The sequence below is a fragment of the Salvelinus alpinus genome, chromosome 34, assembly GCF_045679555.1.
Source record: "Salvelinus alpinus chromosome 34, SLU_Salpinus.1, whole genome shotgun sequence".
NCBI classification, from domain to species: Eukaryota; Metazoa; Chordata; class Actinopteri; order Salmoniformes; family Salmonidae; genus Salvelinus; species Salvelinus alpinus.
The window spans coordinates 26,692,520-26,706,856 of NC_092119.1; the positions used below are offsets into that span (position 1 = coordinate 26,692,520).

Genomic DNA, 14,337 nt, shown 5'->3' on the forward strand with positions numbered 1-14,337 from the left:
CAAATTCAAAGACAGAGCTATGGATGCAAGGACTGACCATCCATGATATTCAAATGATAGTTTTAACCAGGTTTTTCTATGCTATACAGTGTTTGTTTACAAACAGAGTAAAACAAGCTTATATTTTGGGTTCTGATGGGGTACCACAGTTGAACTAAACTCATGAGGCATAATATTCTTCAAGAATCAATGGGTACATATCATTAATATACAAGTCCAAAAAAGTAAGAAGTAACTGCTGATTGCCCTTTTAATGCAAACAGAACAGACAGCGGGGAGTTCAAGTCCTTTCATTTGGAGTTCAAGTCCTTTTTATTTGTAGACACCGGAGCTCCCAACTGCCAATCAAACAGGCTGGAGATCGAGTTACTTCTGGATGAAGATGATGACAATGCACAGAGTCCCCACCAGCCCAAGAGCTTGGATGCCCAGGAACCACAGTAGGACCCAGAAAAAGATGATGATCACAGGATCCACAACCTTCTCCCCAAAGTACATCTGTGTGAAGCCCGCGCTGCGCAGGCACTTGTTTAGCTGCCCGAAAAGGGTCCCCATCCGCTCGCAGTCATCCACCTGAGGTCTTGTCGTGGGATCGTCAATGAGGGGCCACCTGGCCATGGGGTCACCGGCTGGGCGTGGTCTGGCCCTTGGGTCACCGGAGGGGTGTAACCTGGCTCTGGGGTAAGCGGTGTGGCGGGGCCTGGTTCCAGGGTCGCCAGAGGGGCGTGACCACCAAGTCCCAGGGTCACCGGGAGGGCCTTGCCATCTAGCTCCAGGTGGTCTGACTCTAGGGTCATCCTGAAAAGACAAGTATGGCTTTTAAATGACACCCCTATTCCCCATACAGTGTGGTGCACTACAATTATCCAGTGTTGCATAGGGATCTGGTCAAAAGAGGTACACTACATGGAATGTACCATACCTAGGATAGGCATGTGGTTGTGTCATAAGGCTGTGTGACATGCCATTAGGCTGTATGAATGGGTCTCTCATTCCAACAACACATAACTTCTTATCAGCATTATACTGATACATGCTGGAGTCATAAGACTGCCCGCCAGCCTTGAAATGTAACTGTTGGTTGTTCAAGTAGCTAGGTGACAGAAACCTTTGCCAAAGCTTAATAAATGCACTAAACGTAGCTAGCTACAGTTCATTCAGAAAGTATTCAGACCCCTTGACTTTTCCCACATTGTTACGTTAGACTTATTCTAAAATGTATTAAATTAAATCAATCCTCATCAATCTACACACAGGTTTTTAGAAATATTTGCAAATATATTCAAAATAAAAAATAGAAATACCTTATTTACATAAGTACTCAGACCCTTTTCTATGATTCACGAAATTGAGCTCTGGTACATCCTATTTCCATTGGTCATCCGTGAGATGTTTCTACAACTTGATTGAAGTCCACCTGTGGTAAATTCAATTGATTGGACATGATTTGGAAAGGCACACCTGTCTATATAACATCCCACAGTTGACAGAGCATGACCAAGAACCAAGCCATGAGGTTGAAGGAATTGTCTGTAGAGGGTAAGGGTAACAAAACATAGCTGCAACATTGATGGTCCCAAAGAACATAGTGGCCTCCATCATTCTTAAAATGGAAGAAGTTTAGAACCTTCAAGACTCTTCCAAGAGCTGGCCACCCGGCCAAACTGAGCAATAGGGGGAGAAGGGCCTTGGTCAGGGAGGTGACCAAGAACCCGATGGTCATTCTGACAGAGCTCCAGAGTTCCTCTATGGAGATGGGAGAAGCTTCCAGAAGGACAACCATCTCTGCTGCACTCCACCAATCAGGCCTTTATGGTAAAGTAGCCAGATGGAAGCCACTCCTCAGTAATAGGCACATAACTTCCTGCTTGAAGTTTGTCAAAAGGCATCTAATGGACTCTCGCACCATGAGAAACAAGATTCTCTGGTCGGATGAAACCAAGATTAAACTATTTGGCCTGAATGCCAAGCGTCACGTCTGGAGGAAACCTGGCACCCTCCCTACGGTGAAGCGTGGTGGTGGCAGCGTCATGCTGTGGGGAGGTTTTTCAGCGGCAGGGACTGTGAGACTAGTCAGGATCGAGCAAAAGGTGAACGGAGCAAAGTACAGAGAGATCCTTGATGAAAACCTGTTCAGGACCTTAGACGGGGGCAAAGGTTCACCTTCCAACAGGACAACAACCCTAAGTACACAGCCAAGACAACGCAGGAGTGGCTTCGGGACAAGTCTCTGAATGTCCTTAAGTGGCCAAGCCAGAGCCCGGACATGAACCCAATCGAACATCTCTGGAGAGACATGAAAATTGCTCAGAAAACCAACCTGACAGATCTTAAGTAGATCTGCAGAGACATTGGGAGAAACTCCCCAAATACAGGTGCCAAAAACAGTCAAATCATGAGTCAGTGATTTTCAGGTCAAAGTAGGAGCTCAACAGCTAAAACGATGTCCTATTTTTACGATTTGGATGACCTTTCAAAGCGATTTTTCCCAGTTGGAGCAATTTATTTTTTCCCGAGTTCCCAGCTGTCTTGAATGCACTGAAGTCGGAAATCCGAGATTTCCGAGTTCCCAGTTGGTTTGAAACGGCAATAGCTGCCTTATGTCATCTAGCTTTGGAATACATCGGGAAATAAACTTCTGAATCCAACTTTTGTCCGAACCACACCATATTCCTGCTGTGTAAACAGTGGTAGATTTCGTGTTAGGAAGTTTCGCGTGAAGTGCGTGGTCTAATCGCAGTCACAGTTTAACTCGGAGGGAATATGGTGACAAGTTGGATTCAGAAGTTTATTTGATAGCGATGGACACATTGCACTTTACGTCTGGTAAGTGGAGTTCTTATATTATACATATCCTAACAATCCTAATAACAATTGTTGGGGTTTAGCCGGATATATTGTGGTAGGGTTATTTTCCGTCGCCACCCACCAGCACGATGCACAACTATACAGACTCCCGATGTTGTCCCAAAGCTACATGTCAGTATGACGTCAAGGGATTTAGCTTGCTAGCTTATTATCCAAGCAACTTAGTAAGCATGATATGAATCGTCAGTCACCAATTAGCTAACCCTGAAATGTATTCGCTTCGTGCCAGTTCGATGTTTATTTTTTTAATATATATAACTAGTTACAGATCCACTTGATTAAATATTGCACTGCTATCAACAGTAGCTAGTTAGCCAATGCTATCCAGCAGGTGCAGTTATCTAACGACGTTAGCTGGCTACCTGGAATGTTTGCCTTGGTGTGTTGGGTGGATGATGAGATTGACACCTTCTTCGACTATCTAGCTCCTCAAACTCCCGCCGATGCAGTACCGGCTGATCATTCACAAATGGTGGTATGGTGGTCATGTTATTCACGCCGTTATAATGATGTTTATCCGATGAGGTTTAGGAATGAGAACAAAACAATCAAGACTGTCAATGACACTACCGCACCCCCCGTTGTCACGTGTGAGAATCAACGTCACGGTAAGGGGCGTGTCAACTTCAGCTGTCAGTGTGAAATAGCTGAAATGTCCATATCAAGGAACATTTACATGCAATAATTCGATATTAAACTGATTATGGCAGAAGGCCGAGTGTCAACATATTACTCTTTATCTTAATCGGCGTAAGGTCATAATCGAAGTAAGCATACGCCGATTAAAATACCTGGTTTTCTGAGATATCTTTCGAATTATTAGGACATGTAACGTTAGCAAGCTAAACAGTTTAATGCGTTCCAGGGGTGTATTTGATCTGCGCATGTGCTGGCACCGGTAGCGTCATTGCTAGTAGATTTTTATATATTTTTTGCATTTTTAGCTAACCCTAACTATTTTCCTAACCTAAACCTGAGTTTCCTAAACTGCTACGTTAATTATCCTAACCTGCTGCGTAAATTCTCCAAACCTGCTTTGAAAAGTCAACTCTGACGTTAATTTGACAAAAGCTGGATCCCTTCTACCCATGACACGCAAGCCTCCCTCTTTTGCACGAGTGAAGTGAGGTCGGAAAAACTGAAAGTATGCGTTTTAGAAATAGTTTTCACATGCTGAGGCTGCATACACATTTAATGTCCGAATCAAATAGTTATCGCAAAAAATAGCATGGTCTGTGGTAGAACTTTTTTTTGAGGTTAGGCACTGATGTTGGGCGATTAGGCCCGCAGTTGGCATTCCAATTCATCCCAAAGGTGTTCAATTGGGTTGAGGTCAGGGATCTGTGCAGGCCAGTCAAGTTCTTCCACACCGATCTCGACAAACCATTTCTGTATGGACCTCGCTTTGTGCACTGGGGCATTGTCATGCTGTAACCGGAAAGGGCATTCCCCAAACTCTTGCCACAAAGTTGGAAGCACAGAATCGTCTGGAATGTCATTGTATGCTGTAGCATTAAGATTTCCCTTCACTGGAACTGAGGGGCCTAGCCAGAACCATGATAAACAGCCCCAGACCATTATTCTTCCTCCAAATTTTACAGTTGGCACTATGCATTCGGGCAGGTAGCGTTCTCCTGGCATCCGTCAAATCCAGATTTGTCCATCGGACTGCTAGATGGTGAAGCGTGATTCCTCACTCCAGAGAACGCGTTTCCACTGCTCCAGAGTCCAATGGTGGCGAGCTTTACACCACTCCAGCCGACGCTTGGCATTGCGTATGGTGATCTTAGGCTGCTCGACCATGGTAACCCATTTCATGAAGCTCCTGACGAATAGTTATTGTGCTGACGTTGCTTCTAGAGGTAGTTTGGGACTCAGTAGTGAGTGTTGCAGCCGTTCTGTGATCTTGTGTGGCCTATCACTTCGCGGCTGAGCCATTGTTGCTCCTAGACCGTTTCCACCTCACAATAACAGAACTTGCAGTTGACCAGGGCAGACGAACTTGGAAAGGTTGCATCCTATGACTGTGCCATGTTGAAAGTCACTGAGCTTTTCAGTACGGGCCATTCTACTGCCAATGTTTGTCTATGGAGATTGCATGACAGTGTGCTCAATTTTATACATCTGTCAGCAATGGGTGTGGCTGAAATGGCTGAATCAACTCATTTGAAGGGGTGTCCACATATCAAGTGTTAAATGTGTGGGAATAAAGCCGCTTGAATGAAAGAAAGTTAGTAACCAAACAAATACTGGACTATGAAAATAAACACACATTTGCAGGACAGAAAAAAAACATGACACAGTTGTGTATCAAATATACACTGCTCAAAAAAATAAAGGGAACACTTAAACAACACAATGTAACTCCAAGTCAATCACACTTCTGTGAAATCAAACTGTCCACTTAGGAAGCAACACTGATTGACAATACATTTCACATGCTGTTGTGCAAATGGAATAGACAACAGGTGGAAATTATAGGCAATTAGCAAGACACCCCCAATAAAGGAGTGGTTCTGCAGGTGGTGGCGAATGGAGGACGATTTTTCCCATGGTTAATTTTCATGCGAGCCAAGTAGGCTATACTCCTGTTGTAAATATAAGCAATGTGCTTAATATTAGGAAAGTTGATAAATAAATATAGTAGGCCTAGCCTATAGAAATCTGATGGATCCTCTTTTTAATAGAGGCCGTCACTGTTTTCTCACGCAATTGTATAGCCTATAGAAATGTTGTGCAACGTAAGCTCATGGGCTCTCATGAAGTGTGTGATTAGCTTTGCCATGATGTCAGAGTGATTAAAGGGACAATAGAGTGCCGAGTACCAGGCAGTTAGCAAGTTTGGTAGACTACTAATGACCATCAGCAGCATCAGAGCTTGGAGAAGCCTAATTACCGTGACTAAACGGTCATCATGGAATTTGACGGCCGTCATGACTCACTGGTGTGGCAATAATATGGTCACCGTAACAGCCCTATCTGCAACACTAGCCCTAGAATAACTTGGTATTGTATGAAAACAAAATTTGACACTATCTTTCGCTCACCTCTCCCTGATGGCGCTGTGTGAGTTACAATTGGATGGGAACCTTCTCGCCTGGAAGGGGCATAGGGACATGCCGTATCTGCGCACTCTGGGACTGCACAATAACCGTCTCGTCAGCCTCCATGCCCACACTGCCCTCTTTCTTCCCATGCCACCTACCTGGACCTGTCCAGCAACCACTGACCTCTCTGCCCTCAGAGCTGCTGGACCTCTGGCTCCCTCCACCATGGCAAGCTGGTTGGCCACACTCAGAGAAAAGTGTTGGGTATGGTTCACTAATAGTAATGTTAGTGTTCTGTACATCCGAAATGGAGAAATGCTCAGATATCAAACTTTCAAGTAAAACTTGCTTGTCTTATAGGACATGTTCCCCATTTCACTTCTTTTCAAAACTAGGCCAAACGGCCTCGCTTTTCTCTGTGTCTCCATGACAATGTGTGGCAGTGTGACTTCCAGATCTCCATGCTGCTGGCCCACTCCAAATCCCAGGGGATCCCTGTGGTTCTGATGGACCAGCTCCTGACCTGTAGCCATAGTGGAGGGTCTGCCTCCCAGCTGGGGGCTTCCCTCATAGAGGCTGCCTGTCGCAGTGCCAGAGGCCCTCTGTTCAGCCCTCAGCCACCCCGGTTACCTCCCACTGGGCAGCAACGTGATGCTCCGCTGTGATGTCACAAGCTACCCCATGCCGCTTCTCACCTGGACCAAAGCAGCTGGAACCTCCATATACAACACAGGTAAATACCCAGCAAACTACTGGCCCCATGTGGGTATTAGCCTGACATGGGCAAGCCCACACCAGCCTGACATGGGCTAGCCCACAACACACTCAAAACAGTCTAGCCTACAACAAGCCCACACCGAGCCCAACACGGGCCAGCCCACACCGAGCCCAACACGGGCCGGCCCACACCAAGCTCAGCTACGTTATAATGTAAAGGCGGTGGCTCATGTGAATATTTGGAGGCGTGGTTTGCAAATGCCCCCATGTTGTTAAGCTAAAAAGAATGCAAGATAAAAAAAATTGCTGACACCATTCAAAACAATGAGAGTTCAGAACTTTAAAGCCAGTTATCTCGGAATCATCTTTTTTCAGATAGAACCTTAGTTTTAAGTTGAAGTTATTTTTGTGCAATTGTTAGTGTAATTCCAGTGTCCTGTTGTGTGATATCAACATAAATCAATCTTGCCAATGATGAAGTCTGTAAAATGACTTAGATTAGATAAGTTTGTGTGACATAAGATCAACTTTTAAGTTACATAATAATATGTATATAACCAGGTTTCCTTCTAACCATTTCAACCTGACTCATGAAAAAAGTCATGACTGGGCTGATGGAAACAGGAAATGCCGGTACAATTTTATAAATTGGCAGTGGAAATGCCTTTATGCGCAAATATTAATATAACCCTCAAATCAAAGTAAACTTGGAGTCAGAGTGTTAGAGTTGAAAATGTGTTGGCAACACATTGAACTTTAGAATTTTATTAGGTATATAAAAACTACATTTTGTGTGCCCTACATCACACACTGATTTGAACTACAACTAGTCAGTTTGGTGGAAATACACCACTGGTGGAGAAATGCTAATTTTCTTTGTGGATTTTAGAATATTCACATGAAAATCTGTCGCCTATTGGATGGAAACCTAGCTACTGATAGTAAAAACTTTGGTGTTCTGATACAATGTAGCAGGCTGCCGATCCCCAAAAGGGTGGGCTTAATTTAGGCGACATGAGGGCTGCCCTTGGGGACACCTGCCTTGGGGCCAATGTGGAGCCGATGAGCAAATGAGGGGAGGACAGCTCATAATGGCTTGAATGGAGTGGTATCAAACACATAAAAACCATGTGTTTGATACCATTCCGTTCCAGCCATTATGCAGGAATCTCCACGTGTTGGAATTCAATGGTCCATCATCAGCCTAAATGGACTTTCGTACAAGGATGCAGGAGAATATCGGTGCCAGGCACAGAACATGGCGGGAATAGCAGAGGTCCCCATTAGACTTAGGGTGGTGGGGTGAAGGCTGTGCCCCCTTCCGTAAAGAACAAGACCCGCAAAGCTATTTCTAGGTCCTCATCCAAAAGAAAGCCTCTCCCACAAAAGCGGAAACGGCCACAGAATATTACTTCAATCTCCACCCCAAAGATGACTCTTCTGAACCTCAAGTATGTTACACCGCCCTCACTCCAACAAACATGACCCAGCGTGTCAAAATTGCCTCGGTCCCCGCCCCCCCCCTGAAAAAAAAGGGGGGAAAAAAGGAATTGTTCCTCACCACAGAAGTACATACCCAAACGCAAAAAGACCTCAGCCCCAAAGTCAGAGAGAACCTCCGATATCTGTCAATAGTATACCCACCTTGCCAGAAAAGTCTACCACTCCATCGTCTTCACCAACAATCAACCAGGACCAAGTATAGTGGCCAAATTATCTGTTACTATAATGACCTTTCTTATTTTCTGCCATTCTATTGGTCAACATATGAAGGAGACCATACATGGCCCTTTAGAAGAGGATCATTGGCCAGCAGAAGGCGCCCCAGAGACATGTAGTGTAAGGTACTGTAATGCTCTTTGAGTGACAATGATTACAATGTGATGTATTCTTTCATGTTTTCTCTTTTTTTTTTTTTTCAGATCTGTTTTTTTACCCTCTTTAGAGAGATCGAAGGTAAGAGAATGTGTATCACCCACAACCTACACACAATACCTCAATGTCAAAGTGGATTTATGTTATTTTTTTACATTTTTTACAAATCAATTAAAAATGAAAAGCTGAAATCTCTTTAATCAATAAGTAGTCAACCCCTTTGTTATGGCAAGCCTAAATTAGGTCAGGAGTAAAAATGTGCTAAACCAGTTGCATAATAAATTGCATGGACTCACTCTGAGCACAAAAGTGTTTAACATGCTTTTGACTGTCTACCTCATCTCTGTACCCCACAGATACAGTTATCTGTAAGGTCCTTCAGTTGCGTAGTGAATTTCAAACACAGGTTCAACCACAAAGACCAGGGAGGTTTTCCAATGCCTCGCAAAGGGCACCTATTGGTAGATGGGTAAAAAAAAGAAAAAGCAGACATTGAATATCCCTTTGAGCATTATTAATTATACTTTGGATGGTGTATCAATAGAGTAACTACAAATATACAGGCGTCCTTCCTAACTTCGTTGCCGGAGAGGATGGAAACTGCTCAGGGATTCACCACGAGGCCAATGGTGACTTTCAAACAGTTACAGAGTTTATTGGCTGTGATAGGAGAACTTAGGGTGGATCACTCTTCATATTTTCAAGCATTGTGGTGGCTACATCATGTTATGGGTATGCTTGTCATCGGCAAGGACTAGGGAGTTTTTTGGGGATAAAAAGAAACAGAATAGAGCTAAGCACAGGCAAACTCCTATAGCACAATCGGGTTCAGTCTGCTTTCCAGCAGACACTTACCAAGACGATATTGAATGTTCCTGAGTGGCCGAGTTACAGTTTAAACTTAAATCAGCTTGAAAATGTCTGTCTAGCAATGATCAACAACCAACTTGTCAGAGCTTGAAGAATTTAAAAGATTAATGTTCAAAGATTGTACAATCCAGGTGTGCAAAGCTCTTAGAGACTTGCCCAGAAAGACTCACAGCTTGTATCACTGCCAAAGATGACTCTAACATGTATTGACCAGTGCTCAATTTGAGCCGGGACCTCTCCGAAATGTATTTGGCTGGATCCGGTACCTCTCATGGCATGAGAAATAATTGTCACTTTTTGCAAAATAATAAAAACGATCAAAGTTAATTTGAGTTGCCTCATGGTTAATTCTCCTGCCCCCACAACATAAACATTATGTGAAAAAGTAGATTCTCAGCCCGGGCCTAATATTCTAACAGTTGATGTGGGTTGGGCCGATCCTGGTTTATGTTTTGTGCAACATTGTAAGCTATGTTTGAGACCAACGCTTGGCCGTGGTTGTGTGAGATGCGAGCCAGTATCTCACATAACTAGAATGAGATTCACTTTCTATGATCTCTCGCCCTCTCTGCTCGGATAGACATGAGCTTGCAACTCATCTCTATGGCGTTGCGCTTCATAATTTATTTTCTTATAGAAGCATAGCCGCGTGAAGGGTTCTGAAGGAACTGCAGCACCCCTGAAAAATTGTCTGTTCAGAAATAAATTAAATGATTCAGAATAGCCTACTACACTCTGAGAAGGCCTATAATTTAGCCACAGTGGATCAATAGCTTCTTTTAGAAAATAGCCTAGCTGTGGATTGTAGCCCAATAACAAGGAATAGCCAGTGGTGGAAAAGTCCCCAAATTGTCATACTTGAGTAAAAGTAAAAATACCTTGTGAAAATGACTCAAGTGAAAGTCACCCAGTAAAATCCTTCTTGAGTAAAAGTATTTGGTATTAAATATACTTAAGTATTACAAGTAAATGTAATTGCTAAAATACACAAGGATCAAAAGTAAAAGTATAAACCATTTCAAATTCCTTATTAAGCAAACCAGACTGCACCATTTTCTTGTTTTGTTTAATTTACGTATACCCAGGGCCACGCCTCAACACTCAGACATAATTTACCAATTAAGCATGTGTTTAGTGAGTCTGCCAGATCAGAGGCAGTAGGGATGACCAGGATGTTGTCTTGACGTGTGTGAATTACACAATTTTACTGTCCCGCTAAGCATTCAAAATATATCAACTACTTTTGGGTGTCAGGGAAAATGTATGGAGTAAAAACCATCATTTTCTTTAGAAATGTAGTGAAGTAAAAGTTGTCAAAAATATATAGTAAAGTACAGATACCCCCAAAAACGACTTAAGTAGTACTTTAAAGTATTTTTACTTAAGCACTTTACACCACTGGGAATATCCTACACATGGCAAATCTGTCAGTGAAAAAACAGCATGCTGAGAAAACAGGCCTTTTGCAATATTTCAAATACAAATCTAGGGAAAACACAGGTTTGAAAGCAAATGGCTCCTGTTGAAAAGTGAAGGCTATGCAGTAGGCTACCAAAATATTTGATCAACTTCCAAATATTGTTTTGCAAAAGAGAGGCTTTTGGCACAAGCACTTCGGCCATCAACAGTGAGGGAGTTGCACATCATTGGGTGAGTCAATGAAACCGGAAAGCATTTTTAGGACTATATAATTAATGTAGCCTACAATATGTGTGTCCACACACCTAAGCCTAGGCTATTGATGGATTCAAGACACGGTCATTGTTTATTGATCTCAGTTCGTCAAAGTAGCCTGCCATTTCAAACATTTGTGCTGTATTAACAAATATTCTGTCCAAGTCTCGAGTCATGTAAAATTACATAGAATTGCATGAAATGCGTTTATAAAAGGCCATGTTTTTTTCCCGACCCTAGTCTACAAAACCTGTTCCCGACGTGTGTCTCTACTCTACTGCTGTATGCCACTATGCAAATGTAATATTTTGTATGTCATTTTCAAGAAATTTACCATGTTTTCCCTTTGTTATTATGGGATATTGTTAGTAGATGGGTGGGGGGGAAAAATCGACTTAATCCATTTTTAATTGAGGCTGTAACACAACAAAATGTGGAATAAGTCAAGGGGTATGAATACTTTCTGAAGGCACTGTATATATTCATGCCAACATCTATTTGTTCCAGCTAAAGCCAAAGGAAACCATTAATACATCTTAGCTCAGAATGGTCTGTGAATCAGACTGTGAATTATTCAGACTGAGACACACTGGAATGTCCAGTGTGTCTCAGTATACCATAGGATCCTCTGGGGTTCATGGCAACTCTGAGAGGTCCCGGAACTGTTTATCCAGTCCGATTGAATTGTGGCCATTTGAGACAGTGAGACCTTTGTTTTACTCCACACAAACAGTTATAGTTTCACAAGTTTGCTGGGTAGCTTTGGCCATGTTTACCCAACTGTTCCTAAAGTTGAAGTATTCCATTAGGGGCTGTGGCTTGCCATTTTGTTATTGTTCTATTTATGGATCTACATTGTATGATTTTTAAGTAATTAATTAGCATTTTATTGCATGACATAAGTATTTGATACATCAGAAAAGCAGAACTTAATATTTGGTACAGAAACCTTTGTTTGCAATTACAGAGATCATACGTTTCCTGTAGTTCTTGACCAGGTTTGCACACACTGCAGCAGGGATTTTGGCCCACTCCTCCATACAGACCTTCTCCAGATCCTTCAGGTTTCGGGGCTGTCGCTGGGTAATACGGACTTTCAGCTCCCTCCAAAGATTTTCTATTGGGTTCAGGTCTGGAGACTGGCTAGGCCACTCCAGGACCTTGAGATGCTTCTTACGGAGCCACTCCTTAGTTGCCCTGGCTGTGTGTTTCGGGTCGTTGTCATGCTGGAAGACCCAGCCACGACCCATCTTCAATGCTCTTACTGAGGGAAGGAGGTTGTTGGCCAAGATCTCACGATACATGGCCCCATCCATCCTCCCCTCAATACGGTGCAGTCGTCCTGTCCCCTTTGCAGAAAAGCATCCCAAAAGAATGATGTTTCCACCTCCATGCTTCACGGTTGGGATGGTGTTCTTGGGGTTGTACTCATCCTTCTTCTTCCTCCTTTACGGTCGAGGGTGGTGTATTTGCCATACCAAGAGGTGATGCAGCCATTCAAGATGTTCTTGATGGTGTAGCTGTAGAACTTTGATGATATGAGGGCCCATGCCAAATCTTTACAGCCTCTTGAGGGGCAAGAGGTGCCTTCACGACTGTGCAGGTGTGTATGTGGACCATGTTAACTCCTTAGTGATGTGGACGCCAAGGAACTTAAAGCTCTCAACCTGCTCTACTACAGCTCCATCTATGTGGATGGGGGTGTGCTCTTCCCTCTTTTCCCTGTAGTCCAGCTCCTTGGTCTTACTGACGTTGAGGGAGAGGTCATTGTCATGGCACCACACTGCCAAGTCTCTGACCTCCTCCCTGTAGGTTGTCTCACCGCTGTAGTTTCGGCAGCAAACTTGATGAGGGTGTTGGAGTCGTGTGTGGCCACGCAGTCGTGGGTGAACAGGGAGTACAGGATGGTACTAAGCACACACCCTTGAGGGGCCCCTGTGTTGAGGGTTAGCTTTAGATTTCCCGTCAGGAAATCCAGGATCCAGTTACAGAGGGAGGTGTTCAGTCCCAGGTTCCCCAGGTTGGTGATGAGTTTGCAGGGAACGATGGTGTTGAATGCTGAGCTGTAGTCTATGAACAGCATTCTCACAGTTATTTCCCCTCTTGTCCAGGTGGGAGAGGGCAGCGTGAAAAGTAATTGAGATTGCATCATCTCTGGATCTGTTCGCACAGTTTGAATTGGAGTGGGTCCAGGGTGTCTGGGATGATGGTGTTGTGTGTTTTGACCAGCCTTTTTTTAAAGCACATCATTATAGATGTGAGTGCTCACAGCGATAATCATTTAGGCAGGTTACCTTGGAGTTCTTGGGAACAGGAACAATGGTGGTCAGCTTGAAACATGTTGGGATTACAGACTGTGTCAAGGAGAGATTGAAAATGTCCGTGGAGACACTTGACAGCTAGTATGTGCATGCTTTGAGAACGCGCCCTGGTATTCCGTGGTATTCCGTCTCTGTGGCCGACTCACATCGGCCAAAGAGAGAGATCACAGCCATCCGGAACAACAGGGGCTTTCACCCAAGACTCATTGTTGTATTCCTCGAAGCGAGCATAAAAGGCTTTTAGCTCGTTTGGGAGTTCTGCATCACACACATGACGAGCTTCGCAGCCGGTGTAATAGGATTCCACCTTCATACTATATTTTCCTTTTGCATGATCAATGTCTTGTCGGCGGTTGTAGCAGGCTTTCTTGTATGCGTCTGTGTCCCGCCTTGTAAGTGGTAGCTCTAGCCTTTAGCCCAGCACGGATTTTGAATTTGGATACGTTCTTATAGTCACTCTGGGGACGACATCTATGCACTTATTGATGAAGCCCGTGACTGATGTGGTAAACTCCTCAATGATATTGGATGAATCCTGGAACATATCCCAGTCTGTACTAACAAAACAGTCTTGTAGCCTCACTTCTGCATCATCGGACCACTTCCGTATTGAGCTGGTACTTCCTGTTTGAGTTGTTTGTTTGTAAACAGGAAGCAGGAGAATAGAGTTATGATCAGATTTACAGAAGGGAGGATGGTTGAGGGCCTTTTATATATGCTCCTGTGGGTAGAATAAAAGTGGTCTAGGGTTTTAGCACCCCTAGTGGCGCAGGAGACGTGTTTTTAAAGGTGAGGTAGAATGATTTTTAAGTCTTCCCCCACCAGAAACGCACCCTCTGGGGGAGAGGGGGAGAGAGACAAACCCAACTGAAACATGACTTTGGCTTCCCAGTTGTTGATTAACAGGGAATGATAATGTTTAACCCCAACAGGGTATGCATAGCGGTGCACTGAGTTTTCTGTCT

General features: G+C 43.8%; 1 protein-coding gene and 1 pseudogene across 1 annotated transcript; one reads left to right on the top strand and one right to left on the bottom strand.

Annotated features, from left to right (window-relative positions):
• Positions 1–225: 225 nt before the first annotated feature.
• On the bottom strand, positions 226–3,761 carry fam241a (family with sequence similarity 241 member A). Its single transcript, XM_071382102.1, has 2 exons — positions 3,231–3,761; positions 226–798 (listed from the first exon to the last, which is right to left on the bottom strand). The coding sequence occupies exons 1-2, from the start codon at positions 3,354–3,356 to the stop codon at positions 367–369; spliced, it is 558 nt and encodes a 185-aa protein (XP_071238203.1). The 5' UTR covers positions 3,357–3,761; the 3' UTR covers positions 226–366.
• A 2,133-nt stretch (positions 3,762–5,894) lies between these two features.
• LOC139563781 (leucine-rich repeat, immunoglobulin-like domain and transmembrane domain-containing protein 3) lies at positions 5,895–8,223 on the top strand (annotated as a pseudogene).
• The last annotated feature ends 6,114 nt before the right edge of the window (positions 8,224–14,337 follow it).

Coding starts and splice junctions, on each gene's coding strand:
- fam241a (XM_071382102.1), bottom strand. CDS start 3,356: ATGACCACCATACCACCATTTGTGAATGATCAGCCGGTACTGCATCGG. Junction 799..3,230: donor CACCAAGGCAAACATTCCAG/GTAGCCAGCTAA, acceptor TTGTCTTTTCAG/GATGACCCTAGAGTCAGACC.